This window comes from Poecilia latipinna, unplaced genomic scaffold (genome assembly GCF_001443285.1).
Source record: "Poecilia latipinna isolate Pla-1442-1.1 unplaced genomic scaffold, P_latipinna-1.0 Scaffold576, whole genome shotgun sequence".
In the NCBI taxonomy this organism is placed as follows: domain Eukaryota; kingdom Metazoa; phylum Chordata; class Actinopteri; order Cyprinodontiformes; family Poeciliidae; genus Poecilia; species Poecilia latipinna.
The window spans coordinates 360,159-385,857 of NW_015113192.1; the positions used below are offsets into that span (position 1 = coordinate 360,159).

Here is a 25,699-nt window from a genome sequence, read left to right on the forward strand (position 1 = left end):
ACATTCCAGTTTCACAGGAATGTTCACTGGGAAACAATGCTGTGACGTGAAGCTTGTTAACAAGCACCTTGTACAGATGCAGAAATGCAGACCTTATTAATACAACTGTGCGTTCAGTTTCCCAATTTGTTAAAATGAATTATTTTATGTAGAAACAAATGCCTAGCTACCAACAGGTTTTACTTGCTAATTCCATCTTTGAGCTTCTCTGTGAATGGCGACATAGAGTTATAGAGTCTCAATTATGCATGCATCAGACCGTTCTCTTGAACTCTTTAGAGGTGAATTATGCATTATTTTAAAAACTCATGATCTGTTGAAAACAATGTAGGCAAATGTAGCAATCATGATTTGGGTCAATGGCATCACAATAGGAACATGAAAACAGCTGACGGGATATTAGTAAGATTTTCTTTGATTGTGACAGACTTCATGTGCAACTCCACTCAAAAAAATTCTGCAATAGTGTAGAGGAAGGGGCTGGTTTTCACCAGGTTATGACAAACTCTAAAGGGTTCAAATTGTGTTTGAGTTGCAAGAAATTTAAACTTCCATTTTTGAGCCAGTAGCACTCGTAATGTTTACTGGTGATTGATAATGGCAATAATTGTTCAGAACTCTTAAGTGGTACAGGTTTTTCTGTATTCCTATTTAATTTTTTACCATTTAGTGCATATTCTATGCTCATCAAATAAGTAAAGACTGTGTTCCTTTTGAAATCGTTTGTTTTTCCAGTACAGTGGCTTTACGCTACTTTACATTTCCACCGTTCTTATTGTTGAACAATGGAAATTTTTTCTTACTGTTTAGGTACTAAATTGGCATGGTTTTTATTTACTTAATACTTAATTGTTTTATTAACAAATTTTTTCTTTGCGGTGAAAAACAACTTATGGGACAAGACTTCAGATGTACAGAAAAAGGCCCATGTAGAGCTATTCTGTGCTTATACTCCTACACCTGTTTGCCTCATGTGATGTCATCAGAAACCTGGAAAGCTATTTTTAGGACAGTAGATTTTATCTTCATTCTCAAATTATTTCCAACTAAACAAATTGACCAACTAGGACATTGCGTTCTAAGTGACAAATCGAAAGTCAGTTTAACTGAATTACAAAGAAGTCTGGTATGTTGCTTTAAAATTGTAGAGTTGGGTGGGTTCATCATAGTTTACTTATTAATGCCAAACACGAACGAACAGCATATTAACTTTTTAGGGTGTGTTCAGGTGAGTTTGAATGAATGACTCCGACATGGCAGCTCAGAGCAGACATATCTGAAGTTAAGGTCCACTCTTACTTTTTTTTTTCATACAAATTTGTCCCTACTGCAGCTCCGTAGTCCCTTTCTGGAGCAGAAAACACTTGAGGAGTGCTGTGTGCAGCCAATCGTCATTACATTAAAGGCTGGAAGTAGGAGGCTGGACTTAGGAGTCAAAACATGGCGAAATAACAAGTTTCGCAGGTAGAAGCTACGCCGTACCTGGTACCATTGGACTGCAGTTTCGACCGAGCTGGACGCTGGAGGAGACGACAGTAGCCTTTAAGTTTAGCGAACGGATGGCTGCAGTCTTTTAAGTGTTACGGACCTAGAGCCTGCCTGTGTTTTCCTCCGGAAGGTTGGCAGTGCTAGGCGCGACTGTCAACACAGAAAAAATATGGACTGAGAAGGAAAGTTTATCCTGGGGAAAAAGCTTGCTAGCTCTGCTACGTTAGCTGCGGGTTGATGAAAGGCACACACCTGACTCAGTACTCTGATTACTTTGCGGTCGGCTTGAAAAAGTGGGGTGTTTATTATTATTATTATTATTTTTAGTCGTCGTATAAAGTTTGACACGAAGAAACAGTGGGAGCTACTTTTTTTTTTTTTCCAGTCTTTTAAGTCAAATTGTTCGGCTTGGATTTAACTGCAGTATTCCGTTCATGTAAGGCAGCCAGCGCCAGTTTGACGTTCGGTTCTGGTGCGGACGGACCCGGACGCCATCACATCACAGACGTTGCGTTCTTCTTAAAAAACAACCACTGCGTTGAACAAGCCCGCAAATTTCTTTTATATATTAATTGTCAGCACAATTAAATAGTGCTCTTCCGTCAAAATCGGGTAGGAGTTTTTTTTTTTTTTTTTCTTGTCATTTTCTCTGCTTGCATAATTTTACTAGGGATGTTTTACAGCGGCAGAGACGCGGCGTCTTGTCAAAATGAACGCAGTAAGGTGTTCAACAACACTGGAGGTGCGCTGCGTTTAAAACCAACCAGTTATTAGCTCGGTACTAATGGCCGGCTGAACTGGAACGGTGCCATTTTGTTAAAAAAAAAAAAAAAATCTTATTTTACATTCGTTGTGTTTCAATCAGAATTTCTAGCTGACATTTTTCTAAATCAGCTGCGGAAAACATTACAGCTCTCGGGCAGAGTTGACGTGAGCTAGCCTGCTGGGTGCGTCTGAAGCAGCCCCTGGGATGGACTTGCTATATTGAAGTGTTCCGCGTTGATATATAAAATCAGTTTTCCTGTATGATATTGATAGATTAGGCTCGTGGGCAGCCATTTATTTCTTCCTGTCAAAGTTCTTCTTGTGTAATAAGTGGCTAACTTGTTAGCTAACGTCATAAGTTTGGCCAGCTATGTCTGAAAACGCCCCCACACGAAGCCTGGATGACATAGACCTCGCAGCTCTCAGGGTGAGTATTATTACTATCATTATTGCAATTATTGCAAGGTGCAGTAATTTAGCCTTGTTACAGTCGCAGCAGTCTCTTTAGATGTTATGTCATTTTTGAGTTTTCCTCTGACACAAGCACAATCATGTTGCACCCACGCAACAAACTTAAATCAAACCAACACCCCCCAAGTCCCCCAGGGCTCTGTGTGCTGTGGGCAGCTGGGATGTTTACAACCACAAATCACTGCAAAATGTATCTTCTGATTTATCAAAATCTTATACTCTTTTATTCCATGCCTGCTTCCTAATACTTTAAACAATTTTCTATCGGTTTTTAAAGGCATGTTTTCTCTATAATCATCCAATCTTGAACCATATTGTCAAGGACATTGTAAGGATTTCAATTGATTTGAGAGTGAGACTTCTTTTTTTTTTAAAGTTGTATTTTTAGACATTTTTCTTGTCCCAGGCAGACTTTTAGTGACAAATGCCATAAGTACCACCACATCCTTCTTTTCATGATAAACAACAACATTCTCTGGCTTGATATTTGACCACTGGCAGGGTTTCTTTAGTGACTTTACTAGCTTTTAGTTATCTTTCTTTACTTTGCTTAATTTACACATTTTTGTTAGGTTTGTGATAGAAATAAATCACCACAAAGTTTAATGCTAGCCTACTTTATCCATTCAAAAACTCATTTGATGTTCTCCTGAAACACCCATTTGTGTTCAAGCTAGCAGTTAATTTGAGTTGAAGTTAAATAATTTGGAGGCAGTAGTTTATTTCATTACTCCATCCACTTTGTGACATGCATCAAAACATACTCTAAAAATGATGTTTTACCCTCACTGTCTCTGGCATTTGGTACAGTGTTCTGAGATTTGAACGCCTCATCTTTGTTTGTCCACATGGACTGTTGCATTGAAACCAATTTTCAATGTTCAAAATAGCTGAATGTTAAGCTTTTGAAAAAGTAATAACCATGTTGAAAATGTATGTAATGTGCTTAGAATTCACATTCATGCAAAAAATAAAAATACTGATTTAAATGGGGTTTAGTGACTCTGATAAAGAGAAGTTAGAAATGCCCATACTTTGTTGTTCACTATAAAAATAATATAGCTTTGTTACATTTTTCATAGAGGTATACGTTTATTTTGTATGTGAAATGAGTCTAGAGGCAGGTACACTGATATTGGCTTTAGGACGCCATGAAGTTGCAAATGTATGGACATTAGACAAAAGGTAGAGAATTACCAAATATGATACAGATCATATTTGACCTTCCTCTTTATTACTTTTCGGTGTTATTTATCAAAATCTGCATCCCCAGATGCTTTTGTGTGAACAAAAGGATTCGTTTTAACATCCCTGCATGTCCATCGGACTGATGCCGTTCTTCAAAAACAAATCCATTTAAAATCAAATCTCTTCCACTAACTGGTGCAAAGGCATCAAGTGACACTATATTCCACAAGATGCTAGCTAAACGGACAATTGGAAAAAAACGAGGTTCTTCCACACTGCTTCTTAGATCTAGAAATTAATTTCCTTTTCCTTTTATATATTACTATTGGTAGAAGATGTTTAGGTCCACTTGCTGCTTAAGTCACTAAAGTACTCCTTGAACTTTATCTGTTCTCTGTGCTTCCATTTTTATTGTAAGGTTTTATCACCAAATTCTACTTGGCCAGCAGCACCCACCAGAGACAAGTGTGAAAATGTTCTTGTGATTTTGGAAATTGACCATGTAATGGCGCCATGTAGAGTTGAATCAGAAACAAAAGTTAGGCAGTCTTCATGTTTATCATCAGTTGTATTTGTTGGTGCTTGGCTGCATTTCTTGGATGTTGCCATCACCTGTTGATTCATGGAATCCCATGCAATCACACATGGCTACGTGTCTGCATTGTGTTCGAGCTTCGAGTCGGTTCTGCTAACTAGCATGATTACAGTTACTATTACAGTGACCTCATTGGAAGAACATACTGTAGTTAAAATATGTCAAATATCAACGATCGTCTCAGTGGCTCGATCATAATATTAAAAAATATTAAATGATTTTTATGTAAAGACTTGCAGCACACATTCCTTAGCAATTAATTTGAACAGGATTATTTATTTGATTTAATTTATCTGGAGATTGGTGTTTCCAGGTGACATCGTTGGTTACATTTTGAGGATTGGGAACTTCTGGACGAAAATCTGAATTGGAGCATAAGTTTGATTCATTTTTGTTGCTAGAAATCTAGAAATACATTCTTATGTTCTAGATTTAAGCAGAATTTTTGACAATGTGATAACGGCTAATCAAAAAAAAAAAAATCACACCAAACCTCAGAGAATTAAGCTTTAGGAAAATGAAAAAATATTATGGATTTGTTGTAATTAAGCACGTTTTCAGCCTTTGTGTCCAAGTCTAATGACTGGAGAATAGCTGTAACATTCTTTAGTCCTTATTTTTCTGGATAATCTGTAAAGATTTTCTGTTTGTTGTTTCTTTTCCTGAATGTCGGCTAAATGATAACCGTACAGGAAATTTGATATTTACTTCCTTTAGGAGCTTCATCCCCCCTCCAAATACTCTGATGCTAGCTTATCAAAGCTTTATGTTACAGCAGAATAAGCAGTTTAATTTTTCTCCATTATTTAAAAAAATAAATAAACATATCATGTACCAGAAATAATGAGCATTTATCTGTAGCCACCCGAGCTGAACACATTTCCCTCCCTTTTTCTTATTGTTGTTTCATTCTTTTTTCTTTTTCAAAGCTGATTTGCTCATGCTAATGTTTGAATATAAATGTACCCTTCCCCTTCCCCTTCTTTCGGCTCATTCGTCTTATCCCACTCTCTGTGCCGGATGTGGGTGAAGCTACCACCTCTGCCTCATCGCCCACTCTGTCATTATATTATTCCCTTCCATACCATCATTCTCTTCCCTCCTGTTTTATGCCACATCTCTTCCTCTTTTACCTATTCATAAGATCCTTCAGAGTGTTTAACATTAGATGAGCTATCGCCTTTAACACCCAATTCATGGTATTTTTTTTCCCTGGATGTTTCACAAAACTGTGACTTTGGTTTTTCACATCCGTCTCTGACCCTGAAGTGAAAATCTTCATTTAGGAGGTAGAAGACCCATGATTGGAGATAGATGAAAGCAGGATAGGTCATGGTGTACATTTTAAACCCAAGGCAGCAGTCTCACCACCCACACATCTTCTTAAAGCCATATTGAAATTACATGAAAGTGGAACTGCTTGTCATTTTCCCTTGTCTCTAGGGTGAGGGGGTTGCATAATTTAGTCAAAGCAACCTACTCGTTATTAGTGTCAGTAAGATCTGTGTGTACAATGCAGAAATTTACATGGATCAAATCCAGAAAAGGAAGGAAAATTGATCTGAGAATTTAGATTTGTGTCTCATGCACTATAAAAAGTTGAATGCACTGTGATTCTTTCCTTTTATATTTTTAAAAATGTATTTTCCTAATTCAAGTCTTATCAGTGGGAACGGAAAAGTTAGAGGATCTCTTTGCCGAAGAATGTTTAATTTTAATTGGCTTGAAATCACAGAGCAGATATCATTCCAGTTTATGCTATAAAAAGAGCTGCATGGTTAAGTGACGTATCTACGTCAAAGTTTACGGTAGTATTCACACTCACAGATTATAAAATCCATAAAACGTACTTATAAAACGTACTTGTACCGTATCCAGTCATTTTTATGACTGGATACGGCATCCATATTGAAGCATTTATAAGAACAAGTGGAGTTTCTTTGACGATGACTCTTTATTTACTGAAGAAAACTTGGGTGTAACAAGGTAGCACACAACCTGTCAACATGTGGAGGACCTCTTAAAAAACTAAATAAACATGGTTTACTCTGTTTATTTGTTTTAAGTGAACATTTTCTCTAGTATGTGAAACCAAAAGAGCAAACTCAGTTGACATTATTCGTACAGTGAGACTTTTTAATAATCTTTTTGTATTATGTTGTTTTTCTGATCCCAATGTGTCGTTTTCCCAAAGGATCCAGCAGGAATCTTTGAGCTGGTCGAGGTTGTCGGCAATGGGACGTATGGGCAAGTGTACAAGGTGAGCCATTGTGCATGTGAATTTACAAGCACCTCTGGTGTGAAAAGAGAAATAATCAGAGCAAGCACAAATATTTGTATTATTAATGGTCTTTCTAAAAATAAATGTATTTGGAACTTTTTTAACAAAAACTTTACTCATTTAGGTTGATCAGAAAACTCTAGGAACTTAAATTGGCAACCTACGACTTTCCGTTTTTCTGGGGTATAATAAGACGTTGCACAGAGACACTTTTTTTTTTTAACCCATTGATCACTAAGGCTAGAGGAGGATCTACAACCATCTACAGTAAATGAGATGGTAAAAAATTTTAAAAAACAAAGATCTCTAATTCTCGCTGTTGAAGAACAACAGAAGAGAGTAGCATTTTGGGGTTGCCAAGTCTCCGTCACAACTATTGGAGCCATGTCAGGGAAATGTGATTTTTGTGTTGCCATTAAAAGTTGAAATGTGGAGTTTTTGATTAACTCCACTTGGACTTTAACTGGAACTGGATGCTTTTAACAAATAGATGTAGTTTTCTTGGGAACAAAAACTCTTAAGTGAATCTGATTTTTAGCAAATTATTGGGGGAAAACCACTTACTTCCCCACTATTAATCATGGTGGAGGATCTGTGTGACTTTCTTTCTCTTCCAAAGTTCTTGGTCATTCACATTAGAGACGAATGAGGATTTTTAACCAATTGTTGTTGTTTTTTTTTTTTCAACCGATCCCTAATAAATACTGCCGATGTTTTTAAAGCCGTTTCTTGGAGCTGATATTACTAATTTCCACGATAAAAATAATGCATTAATAACAAATGTTAAACAAGTCTCAATTTAAACAAAAATAAAATATTTACAAAACAAAGGATAGCAAAAGATATAGAACAGACACCACTGTTCCCTCAAACTGCAGATGCAGCTTACTGAAGATTGAAAAGTTACCTTTTACCCCCGTTGTTGTTGAAATTCAGTCTTATAACATTATCAGCCTCTTTCTGCCATGGAACGAGAGGCAATGCAAGCTGTCAGGTGATCTTAAGTAGTGATGCACTGATAAATTGGCCTTCATTACCTTAATTTTGGAAGGTTGGTGATCGGCCAGTACTTAAATGTGAAGCCAGTCTTATCCAGTGATCTTATCTACCTTGGCAGCAGTCTAAAATTTCCCCTATATTCTCTTTTGCTCTCCTGTGAGAGAGGTTTGACTCACAGACCGACCCACCAGATCAGGTCTGCACGTCTGCTGTTTACAATCGTCTCCCCACGTTGCTAGTTAGCGTTTCAGTCAAAGCAATCGGCCAAAACCAGGATGGGCAGTTTAGACTTTTTAAAGATTGGCGATCGGCCAGAAAAATGCAACCGGTGCACCCCCGATCTCCAGGCACAACTGCAGAATGCGCTAATGGATCCAACTTGTTCTTTAACAGGGCCGTCATGTGAAGACGGGCCAACTGGCCGCCATCAAAGTGATGGATGTGACGGAGGAGGAAGAGGAAGAGATCAAAGCAGAGATCAACATGCTGAAGAAATACAGCCACCACCGCAACATAGCCACGTACTACGGTGCCTTTGTGAAGAAGAGCCCGCCAGGACACGACGATCAACTTTGGGTCTGTTTATGTTTGTATCTGGTCCAATGACATTATGAGAGCTTTTGTCATTAATCATGCTCTCGTTAAGCGTGTTTGCCTTTGAACAGCTGGTGATGGAGTTTTGTGGAGCCGGATCAGTGACTGACCTAGTGAAGAACACTAAAGGCAGCTCTCTGAAGGAGGACTGGATTGCTTACATCTGCAGAGAGATCTTAAGGGTGAGAAACTGTAGTTTTGACTGTCGGATCAATTATCCAGCAGCCTTTTCCTCTCACTGACTGTGGTTGACTTCTTTGTTTGCAAACAGGGCCTTTCTCACCTCCATGCCCATAAAGTTATCCACAGAGACATCAAAGGCCAGAACGTGCTGCTAACGGAGAATGCGGAGGTCAAACTAGGTACGCTGAAATAAAGATAAAGAGTTGGTTTTGCTGTAGTAGGTCTCACTGCACTGCTCTCAACCCTCTCAATGCAGTTGATTTTGGGGTGAGTGCCCAGCTGGACAGGACTGTGGGGCGGAGGAACACCTTCATCGGCACTCCTTACTGGATGGCGCCTGAGGTCATCGCCTGTGACGAGAATCCGGACTCCACATACGACTTTAGGGTAATCGCAGAAAGGCTGCGTTTATGATCTGTGCTTCCTTGCTGTGAAAATAAAACATTAACCAGAATAACTATATGGCACTTATTTTACAGAGTGATATTTGGTCCTTGGGGATAACGGCCATCGAGATGGCAGAGGGAGCTCCTCGTAAGTGAATCTTCTTCATTGACTTAAATTTTTTTTTTTTTTATTCTGCGTGCATCTATTCAGCATTTGATAATTTTTCATAATTTTTTCAAAGCCAGCTCTGAAGACCTCATGAATGAGTGCGTGTTGTGCTTGCAGCCTTGTTGTCTGTGTCTTCAGATGGACAGCTGACTCACTGTAATTTAGGTAGTGCAGTTGTGAGCTGGCAGTTGGCCTGTGGAGGCTGATGGCACAGATCTCTCTCTGGTTTATGAGGAGATCTCTCTGCTGGAAATCTGGTGCAGAACCAGAGATTGAGAGAATAGTGAAGTGAGGCTAAGACGCATGGTGAAGAATGTTTGGGTTAAACGTGGTAGCTTGTTTTGCAACATTTGACCAATGGTTGCTTGTTTTCAGATGGATTTGTGTGAAGTTTTGTTTAATCTGGGCTTAAAGGGTTAAATGTTACCTTTGATTTTTGTTTTGAAATGGAACAGCTAATCTGCAAATCATAATAAATCTAACAGAAGACTGCTGTGGAAATCCGGGCCTGTCCGTTCCCATGCCGGGAATGGAATGTGTTGTGCATGGGATGATCTGATGGGCTGATGGCGTGATAACCCTCAGCAGACCCACTGTTGTTTTGGTTCTGTTACGGTTCTGAAACAATGGCTTTAAATTGTATCGCCCTATCAAATGATCACCACCAGGAAAGTTGCTCTGATTCAGATTTTTACATCAGAGGGTAGAAAACACTTGAGTGTGTTGAGTGAGATTTTAGTTTTATGCCCCAAAAGTATTTATCTACAAAATAGTCGAAAACTTTTACATAGAATAAACACCTGCTACAGTTAAAGGTATACTTATAATTAACCTAATTTCTTGCCTTCCGCTATGCTTTCAGTAAAGTGCCCTGACAAGCTGCTGACGTTTGGATTAGTTGCCTCAATAGACTGTTTATTAGACCTGGACCAGCAGCTGCAGCTTTTTGCTAACATTTAGTTTAGTGTTACTTTGAGTTTTCGTACTATACTGTTGGAAAATGTCTATAAATTATACTTGGCTTTTTTTGCCCAGGGCGCTAAAGGGAGTCGCCTCCATTAGCACAGCTGATTGACAGCTTGCAGCAACAGGCCAGAGAGGGAGTTGTGTATATATGTGGAGGATGGCAGTAGAAAAAACAGCATCCTTATCATTTGATGTTAAGATTCTTCTTTTGTAGTACTGGACACTGTTTTGACAGTGATGAAATATATATTATATTTTCACGCCTTAAATCCTATTATCTTTGGGATTGCTACTTTAATTTTTTTCCCACTTTTGGTTCCATGATATCATTTAATATCATGGAATATTAAGTGATTGTGAGTTTTTGACTGTAGTGACTGTATGCTGTCTGAGGAATACCATTTATTTCCTAAAAAAAAAGACCTGGTTTTTCTCATTACTTTGTTTTTGATATTCTTATGAAAAGTTCTGTGGAAATAAAATGAACTTACTTAATTTTAAATAAACTTAAACCATGTGTTTGAAAGACTGTGTTTGGTTTTGGTGAATCCGAATCATTTAATGAAAACAAATTGCTATTTTATTTAACAAAATAAAATCTTAGGTCACCTGGTGATCACCAGTGAAAATCTGGGGACTGAAAACTTTGACACCTGGCGCATAACTTAAGAAAAATATGGACGGTGACAAAATTTCACAATTTCTGCCTCTTTGTTCTGGATAAACTGCTTAATTAGGGCTGCTCAAAGTAGTAAGCGTATNTAATNTTGTTCCTGATAATGNTAGGATTTGCACCATGTCAATGCTGGACTGCTTGGTTTTTTATTTCAGTCACAAACCCCAGATCCTGATTTGACATTTATATATTTATTTGTTGAAATTCAACAAATATTGAATTCTTAGCAACTGTAAATATTCTACCCACTTGTATTGTGATGAGGGCTTACTGACCATACTGGTGCTGTTAGATTTAATTAGAGGATTACTAAATGATCATAAAACCTAAATAAATACTACAGATTCCAAGTTTTTAGACATATGTAATGCATAAAGTAGTATTTTTTTTCCTAATTTGCTTTCTTTGTTTACATTATTGGTTAAATGCAGATTCCTTCGTTTTTGTTTGTTTTCTTGTTTTTTTGTAGCAGGATGCACCTTCATCACTTTAAGATGAAATTATTGACTTAGGAACCACTAAATTCTTCTTTTCTTTGCTTCCTTAAAAAACAGGGATTCTCTTGTGCTGTTGTGTGTTGAGGCAGTTTGTTTACATGTGGCTGCTTCAATAAACATGAATGACCAAGGAAGTCATGCAGACTTATGCCATCACGCTGCTGCTGCAGGATAATCTTAGTTTTATCTTTCTGAAAAGTGCTATTTCAGAGTTGCACTGACTTTAAGATATGTTCCTCTAAAGTTTATTTGTTATATTTCCTTTTGAGTATTGATGAGGGTGAAACGTCTAGTTGAGCTTCGTGTTTTTATGTCTTTCTGGTAGATTTAGTCAGTGATACCAGTGTTAACTGGGCAGTACTCCACCTGCAGGCCAATCTCACAAAAAAGTTTTTCTTTATGATTTCATTACTAGCATGTGGAATATTAGTAATGGAAAAAGTTATTAGCGCAACTCCTGTAATGAGTTTTATTTGGCTGAATCTTAAATCCAAATTAAAGCTGAGAGTGTGCACTAAGCTATTTATTATAGTTATTTATGAGAAATTATGAATGTTTCTATGGTTTATGGAGACGCATGGCTCCGACAGACTGCTGCTATGAGTGACATGCAACAGGATATACAGGCCAACTGTCGAGCTGGTGTTTGGGTACAATTATAAATTATGCAACATGTACTTAGGCCATCACTCCAGTGACTGAAGTAGGTTAAAATGGTCCCTTCTATGAAATTCTTTTTTAATTATAGGTGCTGAAGCCATTTCCCAGCTTCTCACTTCATGCTTCAGTGTAAAAAGTTTGGCATTCGATCTGTAAAGTTCTCTTGCAAATATCTTTTGTTTTTTTTTTGTGCTTGTAGCATAAATTTTCCTTTTCTAAAGATGGTGCACTTTCTTTTTTGTCGTTTTGATAGCAGTGGTACATTGCTGTAATTTAAGTCACATTATTGTGAAAGGTTTTGCTGATACCATAAAGAAATATACAAAATTATACTGAGTGAGGCTAGTGCTTACCGGAGATGCATTATCATAGCAATTCTCTATGATACTTATGCTGGGCGTGCAATTTCTGTCCATTTTAGCCAATTCGACCGACTCTCTGCCTAATTGTGTCGTGCATGGTGTAGTCTAATTTACAGTGAGTAACAACAAGCTGCACAAAAATCAAACCCGTTTGGTTGCCCTTTGTGATTGTATCGCACCGTTAAAGCAGCATCAGAGGCCAGACTGACCTGCACCTCTCAACCTGTCACTCAAAAAAAGAATGTAATCTAATGTAATAAGTATGAAGACCAACATGGTAAATTTATATGACAATTCAAAGAAGACATGTACATAGTTTAAATATTGGAGTTTATAAACTTAATATGGCTTCAAAGCCACTGATTGCTTTAAGACTCACTCATGTCTCTCGCATTCACATATGCATGTTTCTAAACACAAAACAAGCGCAGTAAAGGTATTTAGTTAACTGTAGCGAGGTCACAGTTTGAATATGACTGAGAATATTCAGCTATCGTAGAATATCTCTTACTTGGAGAGGAGGAGGCAGAAATGACTGTGGTAGCACAGTTTACAGCTTCTTGCAAAAGTATTCATGCCCCACAAAGTTGTTGTTTTTGACATATTGCAACCATAGATTTTAATATATTTTACTAGGATTTTTCCAACAAGCGTAATAATCAATTAATGCATTATTAAGAAGTGGTTAAAAATATTGCTCAGATTTTGTTGATGCTGCTGTGAATATACAGTTTTAAGGCTTAGTTTATTAGGCTATTGTCTCTCAGTTGAATCTAGGACTTTGACTGGACCAATCCAACACAAGACTCAGACCTCAGAAGGCAATTGGTTGCAGTGGATTTTATTTAGGGCTATCAGAGTAAAGGGAGTTAAATACAATGCACGGCATACGTTACTTTAGATTTTCATTTGTATATAAAATGTGGAAACCATGTTTCATTTTCTTTCAACTTTACATGATGTGATATTCTGTATTGGTTTATAGTATAAAATAAATGGAACGTTTGCTCAATAAATTTGGTGATGTTAATGCTAGCTGTTTTTTAAACTGTTTTAGACAGAACTTATTTTCCCCCTAAAGTTGTCAATAAGATAATGTATTTTTTTGGAATTACTTAAATTTTGAACTTTAAGTTGTAAATTATGTAAATTGTCTGAACAGAAAGTGGCCAAAAAGTCCTAAAAATTTAGAATTTCTCTCATGGTTTGTATTAAAACTCCTTCAGCGCTTACATCTGTATTTGGATCATTTCCGCTGACAGGAAGTTGCAGCCAGTGGGTGATCCATCCTTAAAAATTACACCTGAAGTTAGCTGGGATTCTTCTGGATTATCGTGGCCCTTCAAAAACCGAGAGGGGAAAAAAAAAAAATCTGATTGCCTTTGGCTGTGTCAGTCACGTTGCTTGTTTCCAAAAGACTGCATAATAAAAGCCTATTTACTGTGAAACTCTGAAGCTAACCAGTCAGGTTTAGCTGCCTACCTACACTGGGAACACAGTGACTCACAGTCCTTGCTCTTACATTCAGTGTAACGATAAGCCTGAGGCACCATGAAAGATTGGGTAACAACAGCTGTAACCTTGTTTCAGCGTAGAAAAATCACATATAACGGTGTTTTAAGGTTATTTGCAAACCATGTAGAGTGAAAATAGTTTAACACAAAATGTATTTTGTTCTGTGTTCTCCTTTGTTCCTTCGCTCTCAGCATGGTTAACAGGGATTTAAGTCTTATAATCTTCTTTTTCTGTAGCTTTGTGTGACATGCACCCAATGAGGGCCCTCTTTCTGATTCCAAGGAACCCCCCTCCAAAGCTTAAGTCCAAGAAATGGTGAGTGTAAATCGCGTTTCTTTTCCAGATTCTGCAGAGGACTGCTTTTCCTTGCAAATATAACTGAGTGTTCAGATCTGCTTAGATAAAGTTGTGGTGGCATTAATGTGCGTAGTGGTTTCAGATTTCTTCACTGTGGAGTTATTTGTTTCAAGTCTTTGAACTGAAATTAATCCAACATATAAAGTAAATTGTAATGATGGGAAAGCGGAGACAGCGGTATAGAATGACAATATAATAAAAGGCAGTCCTGCCTTGCAATCACTTAGCAACACAACAGTTAATTGGCTAAAACTCATTAGAAGAGAAGGGCATTAAATGTAAATGATGCTGAGTTGTACAACAAACGCTGCATAATTTGCAGAATGTCTTTCGAGATAAACGAGCATAAGAAGGTGCAGAGATATTTAAGACTTAATTTCTCATTGTTCGTCCAATCCTGTGTGTTTGCCTCTCTTATTTCGCTGTTTCTTTTCAGCAAGGGAACCGTGTTCCCACATGAGCCAGACTCCAGTGTTTCCTCCTCTGTTCTGATCAACTAAAACATATTAGGATGCCATGGCTATTGGGTTGTGAATATTTCAGAGTATTTGTTTGATTAGTCCCACTAAATGTAAAATAGGCCTGCTAATTGTTTGGCAAGAAACAAAAAGCTTCAAGTATTTAAATACCCATACAGAACCCCAAAGTGTACATTTCTCATTCCATATGTCACATTTCCATCCTATAATGCCTACATCCAACACGTGAAAAGACTAATTACATAAACACAGTATGTATAAATAGAAGTGGCGCAAACACAGAGACGTTTCTATGAACTTCTCTGTCACAATCTATGAATATTGATATTCTTACCAGGTTGCAGCTCTTAGTTGTTTTTTTCATATTGGCAACATTTTCACCCTGAGTTATAAATTGCAACCACTTGATCTCTTGTATGTTCAAAGGTCATGCGCCATTTTCCAACCCTTCCTTCTCAGTTGTGCTCAGGCTTGTACGTCAGAGTAATTAAATAGTTCCAGGAAGGAGGTGCAAATCAGGAGAAATGTTTGGGATCAGTAATTTGGAGAGATGACAAATGGAGAAATTTGAAAGAAGTTTGGACTGAGCCCAGGTTCCCTGTTATTCAGAACCATCTGGGTAGCATGTTCCCAAAACATTGTAGTAGCATTCACATGCATAATTTATTCTCTGGTTTTCTTATTGTTGGATAATCAGTACAGTCATAGGTCTGCATGTTTCCACCAGAATAGCCTACTTAATGTAAACTGTAAATGTATACATTAGGAAATAATACACTGGTTGTGTAAATTAACTTTTCTCCACTTGATGTCTTACTCCAGAGGGGTTAGCTGCATTATATGATGTTAATCTGAGGACACTGACTTTGAGTTTTGGCCTTAAAAGTAACGTCAAGTTGATAACTACAGATGTAATGGATGGAAATTGAGCTAAAGTAGCGCTATATAATCAGACACACACTCCATCACTTGGATCAGATATGATCCAAGTGATGAAAATTATGCAGCTACATCTAATTATCAAGGCTAAATTTGCAGTAGAAGTGGTTTTTGGCTTAATGGGATCTACAGACTTCAGTAGATTCTCTGTACTGAAAGTGGGCACAAAGTAAAACTACACAGTAAAAGAAGATGTAATGCTAACATAAATTAGCTCTGGTTGCCTTGGTGGTCTGGCTGTTAACTCCCTGCGTCATCTTTCCTAACATCTACATATTTCTGTTAAAAAGTCTGAGTCCTACATAAAACAATTAGACTTTGCAGAACCAATTGATACATCATCCATAAATGGCATTAATTTTCCATTTTTAAGAGAAGCAATAGATAATTTTAAAATTATCTGTTGCTTCTGATTTATTTCTGATTTTTTTTTATTTATTTATGTTTTAAACTTTCAATATTTGTTTAATGGACCTAAGATATATTTGCCCCTTTAGTGTGCTTCTGCAAAGCAAAAAAAAAAAAAATTAGTTTTCTAAAAGGAGTTTCCAGAGCTCACGCGCATTCCTAGACGATCCAACAGTCCCCTTTTAGTTGAAAGAGCAGTATTCTGGTTATTCCATCCCTTCCTCGTCCCCAAAAGGATCGTCATTCTTTGATCTTACTTGTCCTCCCAGGTCAAAGAAGTTTATCGACTTTATAGAAGGCTGTCTCGTCAAGACGTACCACAGCCGGCCTAGCACAGAGCAGCTGCTCAAGCATTCGTTCATCAGAGACCAGCCCACAGAACGTCAGGTCCGAATTCAGCTCAAAGACCACATTGACCGCACGCGCAAAAAGAGGGGAGAGAAAGGTAAAGACAAGAGACTGGAGGATCTTAAAGTACATCTTAGATTGGTTTTCAGAAGCAGTTTTTGCTTCAGAAATAATTTGTCTTTATTGTTGATCTCTCTGCAGAAGAGACGGAGTATGAGTACAGCGGTAGCGACGAAGAGGATGAAAACCGTGGAGACGATAGAGAATCAAGGTAATTGATTTGATCATTTCTGTTCAAGTCTGCCAGTCTGAGTTTTGCAAATGTTCTCCATACATAATTTTAATTTTTGATCATCAGTTCCATCCTCAACGTGCCTGGCGAGTCCACCCTGAGGCGGGACTTCCAGCGGCTGCAGCAGGAGAACAAGGAGCGCACGGAGGCCCTCAAGAGGCAGCAAGCCCAACTGGCCGCCCAGCGCCGAGATCCCGAGGAGCACAAGAGGCAGCTGCTGCACGACCGACAGAAACGCATCGAAGAGCAGAAGGAACAACGGCGCCGACTCGAAGAGGTACTGTTCAACTTTGTATCTCTAGTGTTTCACTAAATCGTATTCTGTTCTGAGATCATTCCTGTGGCTTCTTACTATGAACCCACTTGTTTAGAGATGTCAACATACAAGGTGTATTTGCTTGTAATGTCTGTTACATGCTTCATAATTGTATGATGTTTTGTGATGTAAAACACTTTGAACTGCCTTGTTGCCGAAAATGTGCTATACACATGAACTTTGACCTTTGTAAGCAAAACTATCAGAATATTTCTGTGCAGTACTGAGATTTGAGAAAATATACTTTGTAGAAAAATCTAATCAGGCAGCTATTCAAAGGGTCTCTGCGTGCTAAAATTTATTTTACAAAAATGTACTTAATTAATTAATAACACGAGGTTCAACAGTATATCTGCATTTGCTACTCACTTATTTTCTTGGCTTTTTATCAGAGCTCACAAAGACATCAGCATTGTTTGCCAACACTTTTTTTATTTATATATGGTTGCCATTAATAATTTACTGTCAGTAGAAATAACATCACTGGTCAAGCTGAAGACACTTTAACTAATCTACCTTTTAAAAGTCAATAAAGCCTCCATGATTAAATTACTAGTCAAGTATAACTTTGTTTTAAAATGTTGACATGTTGTTAATCCATAAAGAGCTCTGACCAAGTATTATAGTTTATCTAATATTCTAATTTAATTTGTGTTTTCATTAACTGTAAGCTATAATAATGAAGATGAGAAACAAATGCTTGAAATGCATAATTTTTAATTTATCAGGAGATTATTCATTTATTCACATTACATGCATTTGTGAAACTTAAATAATTTCTCCGATTATTTTTTTTTAAAGTAAACATAAACCACCATGCAGACATGACAGGAAAGAGGGAAAAAATGAATACAAATTAATAAAATAAAAACAATTAAAATAAAATAAAAAATATACATAGTAAGTGGGCGGCGTTGGGGAGCAAAAGGTAATATTATTTTACTTTTTTAACTTAGTCACGTGATGGATGCATAGGTATTTTTAATGAATACTGATTCAGGTTTTAAATTATTCAAATAAAACGTATTCTGAGTTACTGTGATGCACGTGTAAAGCTATGAGCAGCAAGGAGGCATGTCAAAGGTCAGCGCAAGAAAGAACAAGTCATGTGGTTTTACTAAAAGACGTTTGTAAAGGTGAGTCAGTTCTCCTATTCATTTTTCCTCCAACTCTTTACAGTAGAGATTTTTTTTCCCTAAGCAGTCCAATTCATCTGTGCAAGCATAACCCCTCTGCTCATTTCTCTCCTTCCTGTCGCCTCTCTCCCAGCAACAGAGAAAAGAGCGAGAGATGGTGAGGCAGCAAGAAAAAGGCCCCCACCGGAGACTCGACGATATGAGACGGGAGGAAGACAGGAGGCTGGCAGAGAGGGAGCAGGTAACCAACCGCAGCAGAAGCAGAGCTGCGCCCGGCCAATCAGGAGAGGGGTGGGCGTGTCTGCCGGCAGCGCTGCGCTAGTTGCACTGGTGGTGAAATTCCGTGAGAGGGTTGCCATAGCAGCAGGGATCTAAATTAGTGTATTTACTCAGAGATGAGATTTCTGTGGGTGAGCTCTCTGCGTCTCTCCATTTCCAGTCTATCCTCGGCGGCATCAGAGTCTGGCATCAGAGCAAGATCATCCGTTAGTGTAGCAAACTTCACCAAATTCACACTGACCTCCTAAATATCTGAATGATTTATCGCCTTGTGGCTTATCACGTTGTATGTGTAGTGCTCATAACTATACATTTCATATAATCTGTATCTTTTATCCACAAAGCCTCAGCAGCAGCAGCAGCAGCTTTCCTGCTAAAATAATCAGCAGAATCTTTGACTTTTATCAGAACATCTCTTGCTTTTTGCTTGCTGGAATGATATTGCGTAACCTTCTATCTGTGTTTATCTTCCATTCCTCTCCCACATCATTTCCTTCTCTTGTGCCACCACCTTTCCTCTGTGCCCTCTTACCTCGCTGCAGGAGTTTATCAGGCACAAGTTAGAAGAAGAGCAGCGGCAGCTAGAAATCCTTCAGCAGCAGTTGCTTCAGGAGCAGGCGCTGCTTATGGTAACTAGTCCTTACCAATGCTTAATCACTTCCTCATTTGCTTGCAGACATTTTCTTCTATATTACTTCAAGTTATTAAAACTTAAATGAACTTCTGTGTTAGTGTGGTTTTCTTCCATTTATGTCAAAACTGCTTGAAATAGCAGTTTTGCTGTCTATTTCAAAAGACGGCAAATCTTCTGAAGAGGTTTGTCCATTTTTGGTTATTAAGTATCTTTTGCTTCATTTAGAAGTGCTACCGTCTCTGCATCTCTGTCTTCAGATTGCTATTGTGGTGCGTAGGAGTTGTTGTCATTAAAAATGAATCTTTGTTTCAGTTTAGAAAGAACATTAGTCAAAAGCGACAGTACGCATGTGGCTGATGCATATCAAGTTGTACCGGAAATTATTGAGTCCTCCACTACAAAACAAGCAATAATCTAAACATTTCAGGTGCTTTTGCAACAAACGGATCACAGAAGAACAACTTGGTAATTAAATTACCAGAATTTAATCTAAATTCAACGCTCTGTACTATCTCCAATCAGCCCTGCAGTCCCAAAACGATTCATTCTCTGGAACAGACATTAGCTGTGTGTTTAGGCACAGCCTGACGGTGGCTCCGTGATGCTGTGGGACAGCTTTGCTACATCTGGCACAGGAAATAGTCTAGAAATGTAATCTACTCTGTAAAGGAGTCCAAAGTTTAGCTGTCATTAGACCTTCCAGTAGGAGAATGATGTCAAGATTATCTCAAAGTTCACTAATGTTTGTCCTCAAAAGAACAGCAGTTATTAAAAGTGGCCTTTTGTGTTGAATTTTGAAAGAAAAGGAAAACAAGATGGGAGTACTGGACACTTTAGATCTGTGACTGAGATGTTAAGGCTGCCATGGCACACACTTTAATAAATGCTTCTTAAATTAATTTTTTTTTCTGAAGTATCTGCGATACTCATGCTGAAATAATCAATTGAAAACAAGAAGCACACTTTACACAAATAAAGTGAATATATGAATATTATGATTCCCAAAACAAGCCTGTGCATACTACCTTATGTAAGAATATAAATGTGCCCTGTACTTTTATAGTTCCTTGATGAGGCAAAAAAAGCAGTTGGAGAATTTCAATGTTTCAACTTTAAAGTGCTCATTTTCACCCAAAGCTCTGGAGCTTTTATATTTCTGTTGTTGCTTTTAGCTATCAAACTAGCTTCCAACTCACGATAAGTTAATGGACTCTCACAAACATTACCAGCAGATACTGTAATTCATATCGCAAAATGGGAGCCATCACATTCCTGATTTGCAAAACGTTGGCCTTTGTTTCAGCTTGGTGAAAGCTCGAGGTTTGCATGCATGTAGTTCGAAGTATTCCTCGTCTTCACTGCTATGCCTCGCCTTCCTCAGGAGTATAAGCGAAAGCAGCTGGAGGAGCAGCGGCAGTCGGAGCGGCTGCAGAGGCAGCTGCAGCAGGAGCATGCCTACCTGGTGTCTCTGCAGCAGCAGCAGGAAAAGAAGCCCCAGCTTTATCACTATAACAAAAACCTGGAGCCCAACAACAAACCCACCTGGGCCCGAGAGGTTGGGGCGTCTGTTTTTTTTTTTAAAGTGTTAGCATGCCGCCTGAAAAGACTCTGTTCTCCAAGTCAAATCTCTCGTTTTCTTTACTCCAGGTGGAGGAGCGAAGTAAACTAAACAGACAAGGGTCACCGAAAATCTGCACCACCGTCTCTGACACTGCCATCCAGTCGCGCTCTGACTCCATCAGCCAGTCGGGAATGGTTCAGTCTGCACAAACGCCTCCAATGCAGAGGCCAGTTGAACCCCAAGGTGGTCAAGGAAAGGTGTGTGGCTTAAATATGTGGTTTAATAAAACCTCGCAGAAGCACTAATATTTCTCAGTCTTGACTGCCTTATGCTTGATATCTGGGCTGCTTTACTCATGCTTTTCTGTCTTTACTCTCTTTTTCTCTTCACATCTTTCTGTTTTCCCATTAAAACTTGATACTTTCTACCAACCCCGTCTATGCACTTCTCTTCACTTTGACCTACATCTTGGACTGTCTTGGGTGCTGCTCCTTGCATTTGGCTGCTGCTCCTGCCCTCTGCAGTTCCAGATGGCTCACTTGGTTCCACTGAAGCCGTACGCTGCCCCTGTCCCTCGCTCTCAGTCCCTCTGTGACCAGCCAACTAAGAACATGTCCGCCTTCCCCACCCAGGACCCCTCCCTCGCCCCCACGCCCCGCCCCATCCACTCCAGAGAGCTTGTACGTCAGAACTCTGATCCCACTTCTGAAACCCCGGGGCCGCAGTTGCATCAGATCAGGGAGGATCGCGGCCCCTGGATCCGGCTGCCAGATGTAGAGCTCCCACCCAAGGTAAAATCCAATACCTGAACTTCATCTAGCTTTGGAGAATCAAACAGAATATATTAAGAACTCCAAAGGTCTCTTTTTAAACTTTGTTTTTGTTTTGTTTTGGGAAACTAAAAACACATCTTGCTGTTGCTGTCAGATTCCTCAGAGAACTGCGTCCATTGCCACGGCTCTTAACACCAACCTTACCTCTGGCATTAGGCATCCAGTAAGAGCCAGGTACTGATGACAATATATGTATTTTTTATTTATTTTTTTTGCAAATTAGATCATTGTAATCTACGGTTAGAGTTATTAACTTTAGATTACCTTCATGGCAGCAATCCAGATCTCAGCCGCAATGATCGCTGGGAGAGAGGAGACAGTATGAGCATCATATCTGGTCTTCCCCAAACGGGCTCTCTAGAGAGGCACCGCATCCTCAGTGAGTCCTCAGTGCTGCAAACGTGGCCGACCACCAATAAGTTTTATCACATAAAATCTTAATAAAATACACTGAAGTTTTGCATGAGAAAATGTGAAACAGTTGAAGTTGCATGGATGCAGGTTTTCCAGGGACCCTGACGCCTCTATATTCCTCGTCAGGTACCTCCAAAATGGATTCACCAATACTCTCCCATGAAAGTCGCCACAAGCCGGGGGAATCCCGTACATCCTCTCGTCCTGGGCGACCTGCTGTACGTCTTCTTTTTGTTTTGTTTGCTCTTCAGCTGCATCACATTAACTATTTTTCAAATTACTTGCTTATGAAACTGTGTTGATTGTTTAACACAACTGTGCTAAACTAGGGTTGTAACGGCACATGGTAGCAAAACGGTTAGCTTCAAGCAAGCAAAGCAAAAAGTGGCCTTTACAACTGACTGGAAATGTGTTTTTAGAACTGGTAACTGGAGAAGATCGATGTTGTTTATATGTTTTTTAATGAAACTCCTTAAGGAATTTAAATACTTTTTTTATTCTCGAATATAATAGACAAAATAGCTCAGCTGTTCAGACATCACCTCTGGTCAGAGGCCCAGTCAGGACAGTAGCAGCGTGTTGTGGCTGCTGTGCAGCATTTGATTCTGGTTGGGCAGCTAGATTTTATCTCTAGCATATTTTTTTTCACGTCTCAGTGAAATTTACCTTCAGATGAGTAAATCATTGAAGTGCCGAATGAGCGATGCACTGCGTGCTTAGTTCACCTCAAACATTCTGCATGTGTGGAGGTATAAAGCGGCGCCGTCTTTGTTCGGTAGGCGTGTGTTGTACGCGATATTTCCAGTAGGAATACCCGTACCGTTACACTCCTAATGTTAATGCAACTGAAAGACCGCTGCCATTGACGAGCAGTCACAACACAAAGTTAGACATTTTACTTGTATTGGAAATTCACCAGTTGCTTAAAGTAAGTCCAAGGGAAACTCACAATTAAAAATGCCCTTTCAGGCACAAACTGATTGCCATTAATTTAACCCCAGTGCTAGTCTTAAACGGTTGCTAATGCTTTGATGTAACATTTAAGTCTAGGAACACGTGTACACTCATGTGTTTCGGCAAATGTTAAAATATTAAACATCTCTTCCAACTTTTCTCCTGCATGGTTTTCTCAGGTTCATCTTATGCTGCATCTGATCAACTGTAGTTTGTGCTACATGAATATAAAGCTAACCACGTGTACATTGACATACAGTTTTTATTTCTGGAAATCCAGCTATACACTCTACATGCAGTGTGACATTCCTGTTGGGTGGAAGAACATGCTTTGAAGGACAGCGTTACAGAAAGTACTTTGTGTAATACTGTCTGAATGAATCAATGCTTTAGCATTCTCAGACTGATGAAGCCAACAGTGAGGACCATGAGAGAAAGGAGTGCTTGCTTTTACACAGTGGACACCTTTGCTGTCACATTTCTCATCTTCTTAACTCTCTTGTTTGTTGACTTCGAATGTGCAGAGCTACAAGAGGGCTATAGGGGAGGTTAGTAGCACTGTGTCCGTGTGTTGAGCAAGGCTTGGAAGTTATGCATGCATTTGTTTTCCTCCACTTTTTAATGTTCATGCAGATTTGATTAAATGGCCGACGTTTTTCTTCATCAACTGTAATATTGCGATCCTAATGGCATGTTCTGTTACTCTGATTTATTTTCTCAACTTTTGTTTTTGTTGTTGTTGATCCTGTGATGTCAGTTTTCTTTTCACACATCGATCACTGTCGTGTGAGCATGTGTGTGTTTGCTTGTTTGTTTCTTGCTAGACTCTTCTGTTTTAAGTGCCTTTTGTAAGTAAATTGTGACGTCTGTGTGTGCAGGACCATGGGCTCTACGCTAAGGAGCGTGCCGAGGAGCCTCCGCGTCCCCCTGTCAAGGCCAATGATTACTCCTCATCTTCAGAGAGCAGCGAGAGTAGTGAAGAAAGCGAGAGCGGCGAGGGACCAGAGGAGGAGAGCCCGACTGATCGGTAATGAAAGTGTTAACACAAACAGTTCTGATTATTCAAGACGCCACAGACTGCTAGGGATGTTTCCATCTCTTCCCAGGTAACATCTCTGGGTGTTGCTCAAAGTAAAAAAAAATTTAATGAAATACCAGATACACCAGTAGAGCTACTAGTTGTGACTTTTAGTAGATCTAAACCTTTCTGTGAACACGGCTTCCAAAGCTGACCTTGCACATGTTTGGTTGATCAAAAAATGCTGGTTTTCCTTGAGAATCAAACTATTTTTCACCTTCTACAATGACTTTGAAAGTACAGTTGCAAGATTCCAGTCTGTTTGTGTCATGTGTCTGCTCTGCAAGCTGCATTTAAATTTCCACAGACAGTTGTTGCTGTAGGAGAGAGCTATGCAGAAAATGAAATGGAAACGACCATTATTGTCCTGCAAAGGAACAATTCAGGTGTAACGGCAGCATCAGGTGTAAAGGTTGACACAACAAATTCTTGGTGTTAAAAAGCAAGATTAACAATAACATTCAATAATGTTTAATGATAGTAAAGATGATGTTAATACTATAAAAGAGTAACAAAACAGAAAATACTATGCAGTTATTAGAAATAAAAATATTTAACTTGCTGTCCAAAGGATGTGCAGCTGAGTCAGATCACTTTCTGTGCATAATGTGCATTCAGTGTATTGAAAATAGAAAAAGACAGACTATTTACAAAGCATTATATTGTCAGAAAGGCAGATGTACAATAGCAGCTGAAATGTTCTTTAAAAATGAGTAAAACCAGAGAAGGTAATTGTGCAAACGCCAGCATGTATGTAAATACTTATTTTGTAAAATTGCCTATTTTTTTTCTTTTCTTTTTTTTTTTTATTGCTTTTAAAGCAAGTGTTGAATTTACCTTTTCTGCACATAACGAGCTGAAAAATTCAGTCATGTCAAACCAGAGAAAAAATATCCTCATGGCAGCTTAACACCTCGGTGAAATCCTCCAGATAAAAAAACAGTCTTCAGCAGAAGCAAGACTTGAGTTCGGGGAAGACTGGAGGAGTGTATTCAAAGCCAATGCATCATCAGAAACAAAAGGGACAGCCCTGCATGTTTAGAATGACGACTTGTTAGCAGAGTTGATGCAGCACATTTTCACTCTCCTGCAGAAAGTCTGGTTGGGACAAAATATGTAAGAAAAATGAGCACAAGAGACTTCAGCATAAGCCCTGTTGGACTGGCACGTTAATCAGTAATTCTTAAATTACTCTAAACAGGAAGGAGGATGGTGCATCCTGTTCAGGACATGTCTATTTTATGGTAATTATATTCACTTAGCTTCCGGCTTCATATCTTCCTGATCGTGTTTTCTCTTGTATCCAGCCACAGAGATGCAGACAGTGATTCAGTCAACACCATGGTGGTTCATGAAGATGAGGGCGAGGTGGGAGAGGGAGAGCAAGCTGGAGGATACGGGGATCAGACCATGCTGGTTCAGAGAGTGAGTCACCTCTACATGTAACGGCGTTTAAAATGCATCGTTGTGTTTCTTTTTTCACCAGTGCAAAACTGACCATGTTTAGAAACTGTAAGAAAAATTACTGGATTTGTTTTGCTGTCATTTCTTTCTAAACAGGCATTTTAAACTTTTGCCAAACTCCTTCATATCGCCCTGAGCTCCAGAGTGCTACTGTTTATCAGATGTAATGGCCTCATCCTACAGGTTTTATTAGATCTGGGGATTTCTGTTGATTTGGTTTTATGTTTTGCAACATTTTTTCTGAAATACTCCATGACGGCACATTTTCAGCTTACAAGCTGAGTTCACAATGTTTTCTTTTTTAACATCCTGGCGTTTGAAAGAGCTTGCACTCAATCAAGGCTCCCGGGCGTTTTAAAATAGAAACAGGCCTGCAGCATTTGTTACCATAGTTAAGACTTGGTCTCATCTG

At 38.8% G+C, this 25,699-nt stretch overlaps 1 protein-coding gene across 4 annotated transcripts in view; it reads left to right on the forward strand.

Moving 5' to 3' along the window:
- Positions 1–1,332: 1,332 nt before the first annotated feature.
- The window catches only part of mink1 (misshapen-like kinase 1), a 29,770-nt gene continuing 5,403 nt past the window's right edge, over positions 1,333–25,699 (forward strand). The window contains exons 1-22 of one of the 4 annotated variants that reach the window (XM_015042090.1): positions 1,333–2,680; positions 6,702–6,767; positions 8,181–8,363; positions 8,453–8,563; positions 8,653–8,743; positions 8,821–8,951; positions 9,044–9,098; positions 14,032–14,110; positions 16,248–16,423; positions 16,528–16,597; positions 16,685–16,895; positions 18,204–18,311; positions 18,892–18,978; positions 20,365–20,538; positions 20,631–20,801; positions 21,069–21,335; positions 21,472–21,551; positions 21,653–21,756; positions 21,918–22,009; positions 23,270–23,293; positions 23,624–23,772; positions 25,131–25,248. In XM_015042090.1, coding sequence (XP_014897576.1) covers positions 2,624–2,680; positions 6,702–6,767; positions 8,181–8,363; positions 8,453–8,563; positions 8,653–8,743; positions 8,821–8,951; positions 9,044–9,098; positions 14,032–14,110; positions 16,248–16,423; positions 16,528–16,597; positions 16,685–16,895; positions 18,204–18,311; positions 18,892–18,978; positions 20,365–20,538; positions 20,631–20,801; positions 21,069–21,335; positions 21,472–21,551; positions 21,653–21,756; positions 21,918–22,009; positions 23,270–23,293; positions 23,624–23,772; positions 25,131–25,248 — 2,604 coding nt within the window. In that variant the 5' untranslated portion in view covers positions 1,333–2,623. The remainder of the gene's footprint in view (positions 2,681–6,701; positions 6,768–8,180; positions 8,364–8,452; positions 8,564–8,652; positions 8,744–8,820; positions 8,952–9,043; positions 9,099–14,031; positions 14,111–16,247; positions 16,424–16,527; positions 16,598–16,684; positions 16,896–18,203; positions 18,312–18,891; positions 18,979–20,364; positions 20,539–20,630; positions 20,802–21,068; positions 21,336–21,471; positions 21,552–21,652; positions 21,757–21,917; positions 22,010–23,269; positions 23,294–23,623; positions 23,773–25,130; positions 25,249–25,699) is intronic. The other 3 variants (XM_015042092.1, XM_015042091.1, XM_015042093.1) reach the window with 3 other exon arrangements.